This window comes from Manihot esculenta, chromosome 12 (assembly GCF_001659605.2).
Source record: "Manihot esculenta cultivar AM560-2 chromosome 12, M.esculenta_v8, whole genome shotgun sequence".
Lineage (NCBI taxonomy): Eukaryota > Viridiplantae > Streptophyta > Magnoliopsida > Malpighiales > Euphorbiaceae > Manihot > Manihot esculenta.
In genome coordinates, this window is record NC_035172.2 from 2083915 (window position 1) to 2100619 (window position 16705).

Consider the following 16705-nt stretch of genomic DNA (forward strand, 5'->3'; position numbering starts at 1 on the left):
CAACATCATTAGTTATTATTAGTTTTGAAGTCAAATGTTTATAAGCAGGGTCTTAGATTCCTTTAAATTTTAGGAAAATTAATTTATTATTTAGATTTCTATAGTAGTTATTTATTTTTGAGACATTTAATTAAATAAAATCTAATAAATTTGATTATAGTTATAATACATTAAATATGTGAGCGTTTGAGTTATAATCAAATTGGAAATTGGGATTAGGGTTTTTCTAATAAATTTGAAGTGTATTAAATAGCCTATAAATACCCATCTCCATCTCAACAACAATATCGATACATTTTGTACAAGTAAAACCTAATTGAAGATTATATAGCCTACCAAAATGAGATCTTCAATTGTTTTCATGTGCTTTGCAATGTTGATGAGTTATGGGTTCGTAATTCTGTTAATTCAGAATTGCAGCTACCCTCATCTCCTTCTCAATGGCCTTCATTGGATTCTGTTTTTTCTAGTCCTGCACTACCGGCAAATCTAAATCCGTATACAATTTGGTGCAAATCTAAATCCGTATACAATTTTATGCCACCTTATCAAAACATTCAAATTTGTGCAGAAACTGCAATTTATCTTTATTTTTATTGGTCTGTGTCTTCTAAGTGTTAAGTTTTTAATAAATATTTTAATAATATTAATATATTATTACGATGTATATCGATTTGAAATAGAAATAATAGTTCTCTTAAAGATATTAGACACTCTTTTTTTGAATTAATTTTTAAAATAGGTTTAAGTAAATTTAACACAATATATTTATATAATGACTTAAAATTATTTTGATGAATTTAAAAAAATTTGAAATATTTCTCAGCATGTGTCTCTAGCTTTCATTCCATCTCTTTTGCTTTTAGAATTAAGTGTTTAAACTAAAAGTGATTATGGGCTGTAAAAGAATTAATAAGTTGAGGGTGAATTTGGTTTTAGAATATAAAAAAATTTGGATATTAATTTCAAAGCTTTGAAATCATTTACAAAACTATCAATGCTTAAAAACCTCCACAACTCAACGGTCTAATTTTGGATATTAATTCCTCGAATTAAATTTGGGTTTCTGCTCACCTTCAGAGTCTTGGGAGCCATTGCTTAGTTAAAGGGGATCCTCTCTGAAAATGGTAGACTCAGAGCCAAAAACTTTATGGGTTATATATGCGGCGTTGCCGAATTTTGATATTTATAAGCGAGCAGATTTTTAAAGAGATTAGAAGTTTTTCAATATTTTTAAATAAATTTAACTGATATGTTATTAAATTAATATTATAATGTTAATAATAATATTTTTTTATTATAATTATTATTTTATATATCTAATAAATAATTATTAAAATAAAAGATAATAAAGTGAAATATATATAATAAAATAAATTATTATATATATATTTTTAAAAAAAATCACAAATTTCAACACCAAATATATGATAATCTTCTTTTATGATAATTTTAACTGATAATTATAGTCTTATATATCTCATTAACATATAAAATCGAATAACGTATATAGATTCAATTAAATTAATAATTTCTTTTATAAAAATATGTATAAATAACAAAAATATATATTAAATAGAAAATCAATTTTATTTTCTGTGATATTTATTTAATTTGTGGCAGTTATTTATTCTAATATTTTTAATTTTTTATATAAAAATTTGATAATTATTAGCTAAGAAGCATAATTGAATTATAATAACATAGTTGACATACTTTAATTAGGATACTAAGTTTAATTAGAATACTAACTCATAATATACTTTAATTAGGATACTAAGTTTAATTAGAATACTAACTCATAATATACTTTAACTAGGATATTAAGTTTAATTAGAATGTTAACTCATAATATTATGAGTATACTATAAATATTCGAACGGTTCAATAACATTAAAATCATTCATATACTATATTATTTATATTGTAAAACAAAAAAAAAATAGTAAATATGAGATCTGTAATTTGTTTGTTATTTGTTTTAGTGTGCTCAGCAAAATTGATGGAAGCATTAGCGGATTCTACAAATGAAGATACTGCTTTGATTGATTGTGGTTGTTCTGCAATTTGTTTTGGTTGCCCTTATAAGATAAATTGGATTCAAATTGGGCGAAGTTTAATAGGCAGACATTGTACATGTACATGCAATTGTCCACCAAATCCTTTCTTCTCTAATCCTATCAAACCAACACCTTCAACTTCTCAAATTCCAGTCACCCCCTCTATCCCTCAAGTTCCAACTATACCATCAACTCCAACTCCTCAAATTCCAAGCACACCCTCAACTCCTCATGTTCCAAATACACCGTTCACCCCAACTCCTCAAATTCCAACTACACCATCCATCCCTCAAGCCCCAAGAGCACCATCTGTCCCGTTCACTATGTCTCCAACCTGTGCTGTAGCCTCTGTTAATATAGGTCTATGCTGGGCTAGAGCTTCTGTAGGTACAGCTTTTCACAACGATCAATTGGCTGCAGGATGTTGCAATATGTTTACGGAATGGGGTGAAGGTTGCTTTGGTGGAGATAATGAAATTCCTAGAATTGTCTCCTATTGGGTTCCTCCTGCTTTGGTTCAGTATTGTGCAACCCATCATTAGTTATTTATTATTAGTTTTGAAGTCAAATGCTTATAAGCATATATATATATTAGGGTTTTAAGCTTCCTTTAAATTTTAGGAAAAGTAGTTTATTATTTAGATTTCTATAATAGTTATTTATTTAAGACATTTGATCAAATAAAATCTAAAGATTAGTTCTTTAGTTTCATAATTTTTTTATTATTAATTTTATTTATATTTATTTTAATTTTTTAAATATTTTATGCATGTTCACAAAAAATTTGAAGACAAACATTATATTAAAAATTGATTCAAAAAAAAAAAACATTATATTAACAAGTAAAAAGAAAAAAAAAAGGAACTCTGATTCTTATGGTTGATGCAATAATTAATCAAATTTGTTTTGAGAATTTATCTGAAATTAATACTTTTTTCCTCAGCAGAGACTAAAGAGTTTATTAAAATAAGAATCATATACATTTAGATTAGCAAAAAAAAAATAACGATTTTTTAATCTCTTTGTAATATAACATAACAATATAATAAGATTTTAAAGAAATTAGGTCTTTATTTTTAAAAAAATCTGTTAAAGCCATTTATCATATTCATAATTTAATGATACAAATCTTCTACCCAACTTTGAATAAATCATTTATAAAATATAATATAATTATAATTTTCATTTATATTAATTTTAAAATAATTTTTAAATTAAAAAAATTGAATTATTCCTTTCTAATGTGATAATTAATAAAAAAAAATTAATTATATAAAATTCTTATAAATTTATTGATTCTCAAAATGCTATACAACTCAAAAAGCCACAACCCTCCCCTAATCGATATTACATGCAATGGCCTCTCAAAATTCATCTAGATTGCAGCAGACAGATAACTACCAATTTGGAATATAGTTGTTTTATTTTATTTTATTTTTTTATAATTAAACATATAATTTTATTATACTGAATCGATTTAATTTAAACTAAAAAATATTAAATTACTAATTTACTAATAAATTTTTATTCGAAGGTATAAGAATTTATTTACAGAAATATTGATTAATTATAAATTTAAATCTAATCGAAATTCAGAGCAAAATTGAAAAGTTAAAGAATTTAGAAGCCAACAGTATTCGATTTAAATTGAGAAATAATTAAATTAATTTAAAATTTTAATTTAATTTTTTATTTATTTTAGTTCGATTTAATTTTTAATTTAAAAAATTTTAGTTATATCAGTTTGATTCAGTTTTGATTATAAAAAATTTAAAAAATCGAACTCAATCGATTAGTAATAATAATATATTATTTTCAATAATATGGAGAAATTATATTATATAAGATTAAAATATTTCAATTAAATTTAAAAATAAAACAATAGAGTGTAAAAAATTAAAATTTATTAAAAATTTAAATTAATCAAATCGAGTTGAATCGAACCGAATCAAATCAATTACTATTAATTTAATGGATAATTTTACATGAACAAAGATCATTTTCAACTTTTTCAAAATGAAATCAGATTACTATTAATTTAATAAATTAATTATATCATTGGTTAAACAATGATTTATAAATAATAAAATTATACACGAATAGAAAACTAAATTGAATTTCCAATTCTTATTTTAACTCAACTAGCTTGAAACTCCTTTATACATAATTATGTCAAAAGTTATTTTAATATAATTATAAAAAATAAATTTTAGTATATTATTAATAAAATAATTCAAAAAGTTTTTTTAATCAATAATCCAAAAAGTTAAATGTAAATTAGCCGTTCCATGTCATTAATCAATTTAAAATCAAACTGATTCTTAATTTTCTTGTTTTTCGAAATTGATTCTTAATTTAATTTAAATAATACTTGTTGATAAGATGGTTAAATCTCATCATCTCATCCACTAAAATTTTAAAAAGGAATTCTATTTAAATATTTTTTTTAAAATAAAAAATTTAAATTTGAAAATAATTAAGTCTCCTGATTAAACTATAAAGACGGTGGGAGAAACCAATTAGACTCATAACTAACTTTTAAATATTTTTTTATTAAAAAAATATTATCTTGAATTTACTTAAATATAGCATATAACGATTATTTATACGATTTAGTTATTTTAAAATAATAGATAGCATAATTTAATTAGAATAGAAATTTATTATACTACTGTAGAGATAGTATAAATACTTGAGTTGTTGAACAAAATTATTCATAGAGCAAAAGAAAAATTAGATCATTAGCAAAAATGAAGTCTATAATTTGCTTGTTATTTGTCCTTGTGTGTTTAACCAAGTCGATGGCATATTCTTATTCTTATTGTAGTTGTTATGGTACTTGTTCTAATGGTTGCCCTTATGTAGTACAGTGGGTTTATCAAGGTTCAAATTGGAAACATTGTGAATGTGCATGCAATTGCTCATCAACCCCTCAAGATCCAAGCACACCATCAACCCCTCAAGATCCAAACACACCATCAACCCCTCAAGATCCAAGCACTTACTCTCCAAATTGTGCTCAAGGAGCAGTTAATTTGGGTGTATGTTGGTCTCAAGTTTATGCATATCAGAATAATCAAATTGCTGCAGAATGTTGCAATGTATTTACACAATGGGCTCAGGATTGCATTGGTGGAAACAATGTTATTTACTGGATTCCTTATGACTTGGTTCATTATTGTAGTAATTATCATTAGTTAATTAGTATGATCTTAGTTAGCTATATGTTTAAGAATAATTAGTTTATTGTTTAGATTTCTAGTTAAGTATTTGAGTCATTTACTTAACTAAATTTAAATATATTATCTTTCTATTTAATTTTATCTATATTTTTGGATCTTTTATATTTCATTTATATTAAATTTAATTTTTTGGATGATTTATGCCAAGATATTTGCCATTAAATAATTAAAAAAATCTAAAATTATATTACAAAATTTGTTTGAGGATTTAATTTTATTAAAAATTTATAGTTCATTCTATACTTATTTTTTCCAAATTTAATTAATAAAATTTATTCGTTAGTATTTAATATTTGAGCGGTTCATTCTATACTATGAATTTTGTTAGTCTATTTCTTTTAGTTTCTAATTTTTAATAAATGTTTCAATAATGTTAAAATAATACGGTCTATCTATTTAAAATAGGGATAACGTGCCCTTATAAAAATATTAAACATTCCTCTTCTAAATTAATTTTTAAAATGATTTAAATTTGAATTAAATTTAGTATAATATATTTAGACAATTACTTAAAATTATTTTGACAAATTTAAAAAAATCTGCAAGTATTTTTCACCTTTTTTGAACATTAATTATTTAATTTTATTTTAGAAGTAATTTATTTCTAGAATTTAAATTATAATTTTTAGAACCAAATGATGACTCCCTCAGTGATCAATGAAGTATACTTTAATAATTTAAACAACGAGCAGATACTCTAATATATCCCAAGGCTACTTTTGAGCAGTATAAAACTTAGGAAGAGGCATCTAAAATGGGAAGAAGGAATGAAGCCTCCGTATATAGCCTAGACGGAAGATGAGACTTTGAAGGAGTGGACTGAAAGTTAGTAGAGTTGTAGAGAGGTACCAAAAAGAATAAGAAGAGGATTTCAGTTTAGATTGTGTCTCACCTCTTTCAGAAGAAATACTGCGGAAACCTTTCCTACCAAGTTGAAGTTGTCCCTTAAACAAGTATGATGGAATAGTAGACCCCAAAAGTTATTTGGCTATTTTCAGAATGACCATACACCTTCAGGATGTAAATGATTATGATTATGTGTTATGTCGAGTGTTTTTGTAAACACTCGAGTGACCTGCGAAAGATCTACCAGGATGAGGGCGAGTCTTTATTTCTCGTTTCAATGTTGAATCCATACAGGTGGAAAAGCTGAATCATGAGATAGCATGTGAGTTGTTGAAGAAAGAAACTCGCAAGAAAGTTCATAGATTCCTTAATTGAAAATCTAGTCGCGACATACCAACAGTTGATAGATAAGTCCCAAAAGTATATCAGGTTGGATGATAAGGCTCAAGCACTAAAAGAAGAAGACAAGAAGAAAAATCAAAAGCAAAGTCAAAAATCCGAGAGAAGAGCCCATGAAGGAGATTACAGAAGCTACCCCATCTCACGAAAGAAGGACGAATAAAGTATAAGAATTACTTTATACTCACGAACTCGTATCTTGGTGTAGAACAAGAAAAATGATAAAGAAATCAGGTGGCCACCCAAGCTCAATCCCAAGAAGGTAGAAAAACGAGACAGAACCAAGTATTGTCGCTTCCATGAAGATCATGGCCACACAACGGAAGAATGTTGACAATTAAAGGATGAGATCAAAAGGTTTATAAGAGATGACACTCTCCAAAAATTCAAGAGAAAAGAAAAAGAAGGGTGATAGTGGTTGTCGAAACCGTAAAAAATAAACCTATTAAACAATCAACAATTAACTTGTAGATAGTGGAAATAGGTCGAACCATAGGGATTTGACACCAAAGATTTTCCTAATAATGACTAAGGCAAATAAATGACAAATAAATAAAAGAGGGGGGGTTTTGTTTTGATGAATTAAATCTAGAAAGCAAGAGAAAGCAATAATTTAAATAAATGAGAATTTCAATGGGAAAGAGATTCTAGTCGAAATATGAGTTTAATTCAGCTTGTTCAGAATTGATCATTGACTATTTAAGACTCCTATTTTATTTCAATAAATTAGTTTTGATTGTGGAAGACGCTTCTCACAACCAAATTCCTCCTTAGTTCTAGTTCGATTAGGAAACGTTCGCCAATCAAACACTAATCAACAAGTTGCCAAGGAACGTCATTGGGGCATTTAGCATCGAACAACTGTTGACTGCATTAAGACTTAGAGAAATCCAATTCTATCCTTGCCAACCGCGTGGTCAAGTCTAGATTATGCAACTTATTATATTTGTGTTCAAATAATATAAGCAATTACGGACTTAAATCATTCAAACAATTTATTACTCAAGCAATTTAAAAGCAATGGCCCTTATTGATCTTAAAAGCAAAGTAACAATTATAGAAAAGATCAAGTTGCATAAATATTGAAAGCAAATAAGAGTTTAACAATTGAGTTTTAAATCTCCCAATTCATCACAAATATGAATTTCCTCAACTTCAACTAGAAAAGAATGAAATTAGCCACTCATGGTGGGCAAAATACACAAAAGAAAGAAGAAAGGAAGAGAAGAAGGGACTGCCGCAGGCTTTCTGCTGAATTCTGCAGATTTCCGAAGGTGGAGAGGATGTTTTGCTGGTCTGGAGGCTGCCTTCTTATAGTTGGAGAGTCCAAGTTCAATTAGGGTTTGGAATCCCTATTTTGACTTGGTCTTTGTGATTTTTAATTCCTCTTTTGTCTTTGAATTTTGTTGTAGATGGAATTCTCTTGGTAGAAGGACATCCTCGTGACTTTTGGAATTGAGCTGGTGGTGTTTGAGATGGATTTGGACTTCTTTTTCTTTTTTAAATCTGATTTTTCTCTTTTTCCCGCTCTGCTGTCAATTTCTGCTGTCAATGTGATTGGGGCGGGTGATTTGGGCAAATCACTTGCCCCAATCGCTTTCTGTGAGTCAGTCTAGTTTTTAGCTTTCTGTCTCTGCGAGTGATTTGGCCAGTCTCTACGAGTGATTTGGCCAGTCTCTACGAGTGATTTGGCCAAATCACTCTGACCTCGTCACTTTTCCAGCCTTTTCTGCACTTTTTCTCCAATTTTCCAATTTCTTTCTTTTATGTAAAAATAAGATAAAAAACATAAATTAAGCTGAAAAATGTGTAAATAAGCAATAATAAAGATAATAAAAATGTGGCTAATTTATGTTTGATCAAAGGGCAAAGGTCTGAATTCGAGGAAATAACCCCTAAGATAACTTCTGATAGAGAACCCGTAGGAGTCATACATATGATAATAAAAGGACCCGACGAGGCATAGACAGATTACAAATATAATTACCGAAAAGGTAGGGAACTTTTAGAAATCTTGAGAAATATTTGCCTATGAGAATTGTCTGCCCGAAATCTCATGAGAGTTTTGATATCATTCACATTTTGACAGTAATTTAGTTCTACCCTCGTATATAAATGGAGGATATTCATTTAATAATAAAGCTAACAAAGTATTTTTTATATGGTATGTCCTTCGGTGAAAAGGAATAATAGACCATTAGGGCATTGGTCCCATGAATCAAGACCACAAGGCAGTTTTCGCCAAGCCAAGTCACAAGGCAGTTTCCGTCAGGCCACTTAGTTGTTGATCCCACGAATCAAAGCCATAAGGCAGTTTTCACTAAGCCAGGTCACAAGGTAATTTTTACTAGACCATTCGGGCGTTGGTCTCATAAATCGAGGTCATAAGACAATTTTCACTAAGTTAGGTCACAAGGTGGTTTTTGCCAGACCACTCGGGCGTTTGGTCCCACGAATCGAGGCCACAAGATAGTTTTTGATAGGTTAGGTCACAAGGCGGTTTTCGTCAAACCATTCAGGCTTTAATCCCACGAATCAAGGCCATAAGGCAGTTTTTGCTAGGCCTGGTCACAAGGCGGCTTTTGCTAGACCACTCGGGCATTGGTCCCATGAGTCAAGACTACGAGACAGTTTTCATCAGGTCAGATCACAAGACGGTTTCTACCAGACCACTCGGTATTGATCCCACGAATTAAGTTCACAAGACAATTTTCGCCAAATCAGGTCACAAGGCAAGTTTCACCGGATTTCTCGGGCGTCGGTCCTACGAATTACTGCCATAAGGTGGACATCCGCTGTACCTTATGTTTGGGCGTTAGTCCCATTCTAGAAATTTACTAAGTCTCTTATTTCATGGCCATAAGACAAATCAGTGACTAGGCGTCATAAACGGGTGTTAGCCCCTTGAGCAAATTTTTTTTCCTCTTGAAAAAAATATTATAAATACTTAACGGAAATAAAGGCAATATCCCCATTAAAAAGTATGAAAAGTTACAAAAGGCCAGGGTCATCAGGCTCATTCACATGAGTCTCCATTATATTGATATTTTCGGCATTTATTATAGGAGAAATTCGGTCAGAGGGTACATCTTCATCACGCTCCTCCTCTACAGGAGTATCTTCAGCACGCTCCCCTCCACCCTCATTTTCTTTCTTGGGGAGGATGTCATCTATTCAGGAGAAATCCTTAGAAGGAAAATGCTTTATCAGCTCTTTGTTCATGGAATCCTGACCTTGGATAAAGATCTCTCCACCCTGGGCCACTGTCTCTTGGAGTTTTGCCTTGAGCTCGGCTACCCTAGTTGAGGCAGCCCAGGTCTCCTCAACTTGAGCCTATAGCACCAAAACCTAGACCTACAACAGGACCACTTCATCCTCGGCGGATTTAGCTCGACTCTCAAGGCCCAGGTTAGAAGCAAGGGCTGCGTCAAGATCAATCTGAAACTTGTCCACTAACTCCAGGGTCTCCTTCATCGTACCCTCAACTTTGGCAAACCGGGTCTTCAAGCTTGAACATTCCTCAGCTAAGAGCTTCCTATGCATCTCGTTTGCACTCAATTCTGGCATCAAGGCTCTAAAATACTCCTTGGACACATAGGCGAAAAGGGCACCCTCCAGCGCAGAATGAGTGGCATTAACAAATAGCTCGTTTGTGACTGTGATCTGTGGGCCTCAGGGCACTCTTGATTAGCATGCGACCCAGAGAAGGCTCATCAAAGAGAGAAGGCTCATCAAGGAGAGAAGGCACCTAGTTTAGCACCAAGGCTAAACATTGAATTCCAGTGGGCTAGGAAGACTCGATCCCCGCACTCGTAGGAATAGAGGAAGAAGGGATCAGCAGGGGGCACAAGAGCTGAGGCCAGAGCAGAAGCACCCAGGGCCAAAGATTCAGGCTGAATGGGTGCTAGCTTCTCGACCGTAGGTTGGGAAGGGGGAGGAGGAAGTACAATCACCACTTCCGAAGGGCAAGCACATTTAGCAGGGGGGCTAGCAACACCAGCAGCAACAACCTTGCCCTTTCATGCAGCACGTACCATCTCGACAAATCTGCTTGACCCGACCATATCTGCAAACAAAGAAAAAAGTAAGTAAGAAAGTTAGTTCAAAAAATAAAAAGAATGAAAAGAGAAGTACCCTGATCCCGAGATAGGGGTGTGCTTTCGAGAAGGATAGGCGGGTGAGGAGCACGGGCTTGGCTTGCTGGCAGATGGCTCTGCCACAACAAAATGGCATTTCTCATCGCCTGAGTAATATTAATCTTCCTTAAGGCTTTAGCCATTGCCATAAGAGAAGCTAAAGCCTCGTCTTTCTCTCTCATCGGATGGACTCCATCCTTCTTTAACTCTACTCAATAGTGCCAACTGGTTTAAAGGCTTCCAAAACCTCCCGACGTACGATGATGAAGGAGAAGAAAATTTTTTTCAATCGTTTCAAAGAAAAAGACATCCGATAAAAAGTATTCAAGTACTTTCGACTGCTAAAGTACTAGAACTTCTCATTTTTACTGGTACCCAGTTGGTATAGCTAGAAGAAAGCACTACGCTTGGTTCAATGTGATTGTTAAAACACTCAAATCGAAAGGCCATCAAGATTGTCCAGCCGTTAGGATGAAGCTGGGTAGCAGAAAGCTTGCAAAATCGAAGAACCTCCATAAAGAAGGGGTCTAAAGGGAAACAGAGACCCGCTTTCAACTGCTCCTCGAAGACAATGATAGTGTGGCCAGCGGGGATCAAGTCGTTAGTACGAACGCGGGGAGAAGGAGCAAAAATTCAAAAAGTATCCCTAGAAATGTGATAGGTGTCATATAAACGATCCACGTTGCTATCCGAGAAGACGAACGAGATATCACTAAGAGAGCCACCTTTGTTCTCGGGGGCTTTCCTCAATGGAATAATAGGGGCTAGTGCTCGGGTGGGGCCATCAGAGGAGGAACTGGAAATAGAGACCCCGCTAGGAGAGGAATAGATGTTCTTATCCATATTAAAAAGGAACAAAAAAGTTACCGTGAAATAGGTAAAAACTTTTACAGAAACGAGAAGGGAGTTATATAGTGAATTCCTCTAAAAAAGAATTTGTATAAGAGCACAAAAGTAACGCTTGGAGAAAACGATGGACCTTTATAAAAATGATTTCAACGGCAGGCGTTAAATGCGACTCGATAAACATTGCAGTAGTCTTCAAAAGGATCAGTAGGCGAAGCGACATGAGTAGTAAGAAATTAATCTCGAGGAGCCATGTGTCTCAGACCTTAATAAAAGATATCCCCTTCGAATATGAAGAAACGCAAACTAGTGGGGGGACCTATGATGTTATGCAACATCCGTCCAAAGTAAACTATGAGCTGTTACCACAAAATAAAAGTCACATAGCAAGGATCTGACAAGTGGAAAAATCGATCCCACCCGAGGAAAGAGAGACTCGGACACTTCAGTATCTAGATTATCGTCAAGACTCGCCCTCCCCTGATGGGCCGAGTCTTGACACAAAGTTACCGTTATCAAGCACAGTCCAGCATATTCCCATTTCGTCTGTGATCGCGAGATCACCGACTTATTAGTTGGCAATGTCCCTTATCGAGCAGCCGGCTACATCATCACCAAATTTTCAGAAAATATTATATTTATCTCCATCTTCTTACAGTATAAAAGGAAAGTGATCACAAAAACAAATGTACGCTATTTCTAATACTATAAAAGTTCTAAGTCATCTATTGTACTCTCTCTATTTTTCAAGATACTGACTTGAGTATCGGAGTAATTGCCGTAGTCACCCACCATCGCCTCATGTTTTTTTTTTATAGGTTTATACTAACCACAACATAGTATCATTCCGGTCACATCATTAGTCTAATCTTATCAACATCACTAATTTAAGTGTTTAGGTATATAAATATATTTTCTCCGTTTGAAGTTAAAGAATTTTATAAAAATTTAATTAATTAATTTTTTTTTGTAAAATTATTATTTAAAATAAAAGAATTTAAAATTTTTTAATTCATATATAAAAATAAAATTATGAAAGATATATAATATATAAAATTTTTTAATTCATATAATTTTAATATATATATATAATATTTTTATTGGCTGGGCGGATAGGTGTAGACTTTCTAACATTAAAAGTCACGATTAATGTTGACTTTGACAATGCTTACCCCATACAACTAGGCCGCGTTGGTTGCAATAGCTAACTTGACATTTATTTGAAGAATTATTGGTAATACATGACATTGCCAGAACTTCTTGGTTGCTGGATATTGGTTCTACTCCAGCAAACCAAAACCACCATCTAAAGTCTAAACTTGTTTATTTCATATTCACCCAAACTATGCCTTACTTGTATTTCACTCGCCAATCAGGTCACAGGATAGAGTCGTTCTTCTGGGAGGTGCCTGAAGATGATGTAGCTGCAGGGACATCCATTACTCAAGGTGAAAGCAGCTCTACTGCAGTCTCCGACGACGACCGTCAGACTTCACCTTTAGCAACATTCAAATCAAACTACGCAAACCTTCCTGATTACCTCAAACGCTGCTTAGATTACTTTTGTATCGTCACCAGGAGAGCCTCAATAGATGAGAAGGGAAAACTAATTCGGCTTTTGTTGGCTGAGTGTCTAGTACCAGAAAAAGCAGGAGAAATTATGGAGGATCTGGCTGAAGAAATTATTGGGGAACTAATTCACCTTGGAATGCTTACTGAATATTTTCATCCAGACTTTTTTAAAGTTCCTTATGAATATGAAGAATTATGCCTTTTTGAAGTGGACGAACAATACTTTGTTTCTGAAGCTCCGAATTTTCCTGTACGTGCAGTGATCAAGGACGATGGGAACAACACCCTTCCTAGTTTCACAAACCTTCAAGTTCGATCCCTGTTCGTGACCACAGCTGAACGCCGTGGTTTGCATTCTAGTTCTGCTAGTCCTACTCGAGATCTTTCTCAAGCTTATATGCAAACTATTTGCAGTTTGCAATCTCTTCTGGTGTTGAATATCGATGGCCGCATAGAATATCTGCCAGATGAGGTGGGAGATTTGGTTCAGCTCAGGTATTTGGCGTTGTCTAACTCAAAACTGAATGAGCTTCCCAAGACTTTAGGCAATCTTCAAAAGCTGCAAACTCTGGATATAAGATTAATGTCCAGAAACCTGCGTGAACTACCATTAGAAGTTCTAACTATTCAAAATTTGAGGCACCTTGTAATGTCCAGATGCATCAATAATGGTGAAGTTAGAGTCCCAAAGGAGATTGGAAAATTGACCAATCTTCATAGTTGCCATGGCGTGTATGCTGGAGGTGGCATTGCTAGTGAATTAAGTCGCTTAACCCAACTACGAGAACTTAGTGTTAAGCGTGTCAGCGAAGACCATGCCAGCGAGCTATATGCAGCCATCATGAAGATGGAAAATCTCCTCTCTGTGAAGCTAGAAGCAGAGACAAACTGCTATAGTATTGGTAAAAGGTATACATTTCTTCCTGAATTTGATCTATTTTCGCCTCCATCTCTTCTTCAAGTGGTTAATTTACGTGGAACCCTAGTTGAAATTCCCATTTGGCTGTCCTCCATGTCAAATCTCACCAGGTTAGACTTAAGCTATTCTTATCTGACAGCAACACCCACTACAGACATACAGTTTCTTCCCAATTTAAAACATTTAGGTTTATGGCAAGCCTATAAAGCAAAACTCCTTGGCAAGGAATTTTGTCAAGCAGGTGGTTTCCCAGCGTTGCAAACTCTTATAATTGATTCCAGGTTTCTAGAGCACTGGATTGAGATTGTTAATGGAGCATTTCCAAGCTTAAAGAGTCTCACTTTGCGCTGTACAAGGTTGAGGTTTCTTCCTGAAGGTTTACAGAACATTTCTACACTTGAAGAACTCTGGTTGAGCACTGTGCATGGAGACCTTGCAAGGCGATTAAAAAGTACAGAGAATTACAAGATCAAGCATATCTTGAAACTCAGAGCTTACTTTGAAGGTGGTAAGTTTATTTATGAGGGCAGTCCAGAAGAAGTGTTGCAACATGCTTGACTCTACCCTAGCTAGAACTCTCCAGCACCAGATTTGTGTTCAAGAAAATCATGTTAGATGGATGTGTATGGTTGAAAGGAAGAATTGTTTTGCTCAATTTTAATATGAGTCCAATAAAGATTTTCCTGATTATATCTATATTCAAACCGAAATAAAGAGAAAGTTTAGACTTTCTTTCTGTTTTGCTTTTTTTTTTTCTTAGAAAATTTTAATTTTTTTTTTTATTTTGATTGGCCAGTTTTAATTTAATATATAATATTATTTTGTAATATAATTTTTTGTTTGTTATATACATCTAAGTTATTACTGACATAAATTTTGATTAAGGTAGTAGTGTGTGTAAATAACGTATATAACTAACTACTTATGAATTTTAATTTTATGACTTAATTATTTATTTACTACATAAGTAATTTTAAAAATACTAGAATAATTAATTTTATCAATTTAATTTATAAAGAGATGAATTTTATATATTTATTACTAAGAGTGTGTGTGCAGTGAATAATCTCTCGTACCGTGGACTTCGGTGCGATCATCTTTACATAATCTCAATTCAGTGTGAAATGGCTGATAATTCAACTTTGACTAGCAGCAGTGAGTGATTGCACATGATGTAGTGCACTAAAGTCGTACCTCGTCACGCAATGGGTAAGAATTTTCCGATCAACGAGTGCTTTCCTGGAAATTTCTCGGAAACACAGCCAAGGCTATCTCCAACAATCATTTTGTTAAATTTAAGATAGATTTAATTCATTTTAAAAATTAATTAAAAAATAAAAGAGTGAGTTATATTTCTTATGACTGATTAAACAATATCAACGTTTCAGTTAACTTAGAATTTTTACTATAAACAATAAATCTGTTATTTTTTATTTTTATTTTTTAAATTCAGCTAAATGAATTGAACAAAATAAAAATCATAATTTTTACGTACGTCTAATACTCTAATATTAAATTTAAATTACTCTTAATTTATTTTAAAAGTGATTCAAAAATAAATTCAAAATAGAAAAGTCTAAAACTCTTATAAACAACGTATTATTTTTATTTTAAATTAATATAAAATTTAATAATTTTAAAAATAATATTTATAAAAATATTATTATTTAATAATTAAAAAATAAATTATAAAAATTTATTCCTTATAATATTTTGTTAACTATTATCAAAATAACTATCCATTATTATAATAATTAATATTGCTAAATAGACCCAAATTGTGAACAGTGGCTTTGCAATCAATCCATTGTTGAATATAAGTGGTTTGCAATCAATGTCTTTAGCCTGCGCTTAGGAAAGCAATAATTTCATGCTTACCCCACACAACCACCAACGCACAACTACGCTGTACTCGTTGCAATAGCTAACTTCACTTTTGTTCAACTTAACAGCCTCTTCTAGGGGGTGAGCAGTTCAAATCGAAAAAATCAACTGAATCGAATCGATTTAAAAATTTAGTTTAATTTTTTATATATTTCGGTTCGGTTCGATTTTTTATTTCAAAAATTTCAGTTATTTTAGTTCAGTTCGATTTTGATAAAAAAAATTGAAAAAATCAAACCGAATCGATTAGTGATAATAATATGTTTTTTTCAATAATATAGAGAAATTAAATCATATTAAGTTTAAAATATTTTAATTAAATTTTAAAATATTAAAAATAAAGTGTGAAAAATAAAAAAATAATTAAAAATCGAAATCGATCAAACCGAACCGAATCAGACCGGTTCGATTCGATTCGGTTTTAACTAAAATCGATTCGATTTTTATAAATACTAAAATTTTAATTTTTGATTTATTCGATTCGGTTCGATTTTAAATCGAACCGACCGAATGCTCACCCGTAGCCTCTTCTGCTAGTTATTTGAAATTTCTCATGATAAAGTTTTATCTGAGGCCCGATTTATCTTTTAAATAAATTAAATTTAAATTTAAATTATATATTTATTTAATAAATAAATTTAATTTAATCTTTATAATATTTAATTTATTAAAATTTATAAACTCAATTCATTTTTTTTTAATCAAAACTCAATTCATTTTTAAATTTATAAATACATTTATAAGTTATTTTGTTGAATAGGTTTATAAATATGCTGAACTTAATATTATAAAAAAATTAAA

General features: G+C 31.8%; 1 protein-coding gene across 1 annotated transcript; it reads left to right on the plus strand.

The window, feature by feature from the left end:
• The first annotated feature begins 12713 nt into the window (after positions 1-12713).
• LOC122721327 (disease resistance protein RPM1-like) lies at positions 12714-14752 on the plus strand. Its single transcript, XM_043948599.1, has one exon. The coding sequence runs from the start codon at positions 12875-12877 to the stop codon at positions 14576-14578; it is 1704 nt and encodes a 567-aa protein (XP_043804534.1). The 5' UTR covers positions 12714-12874; the 3' UTR covers positions 14579-14752.
• The last annotated feature ends 1953 nt before the right edge of the window (positions 14753-16705 follow it).

Bases quoted from the DNA above. Each gene is read 5' to 3' on its own strand.
- LOC122721327 (XM_043948599.1), top strand. From the start codon at position 12,875: ATGCCTTACTTGTATTTCACTCGCCAATCAGGTCACAGGATAGAGTCG.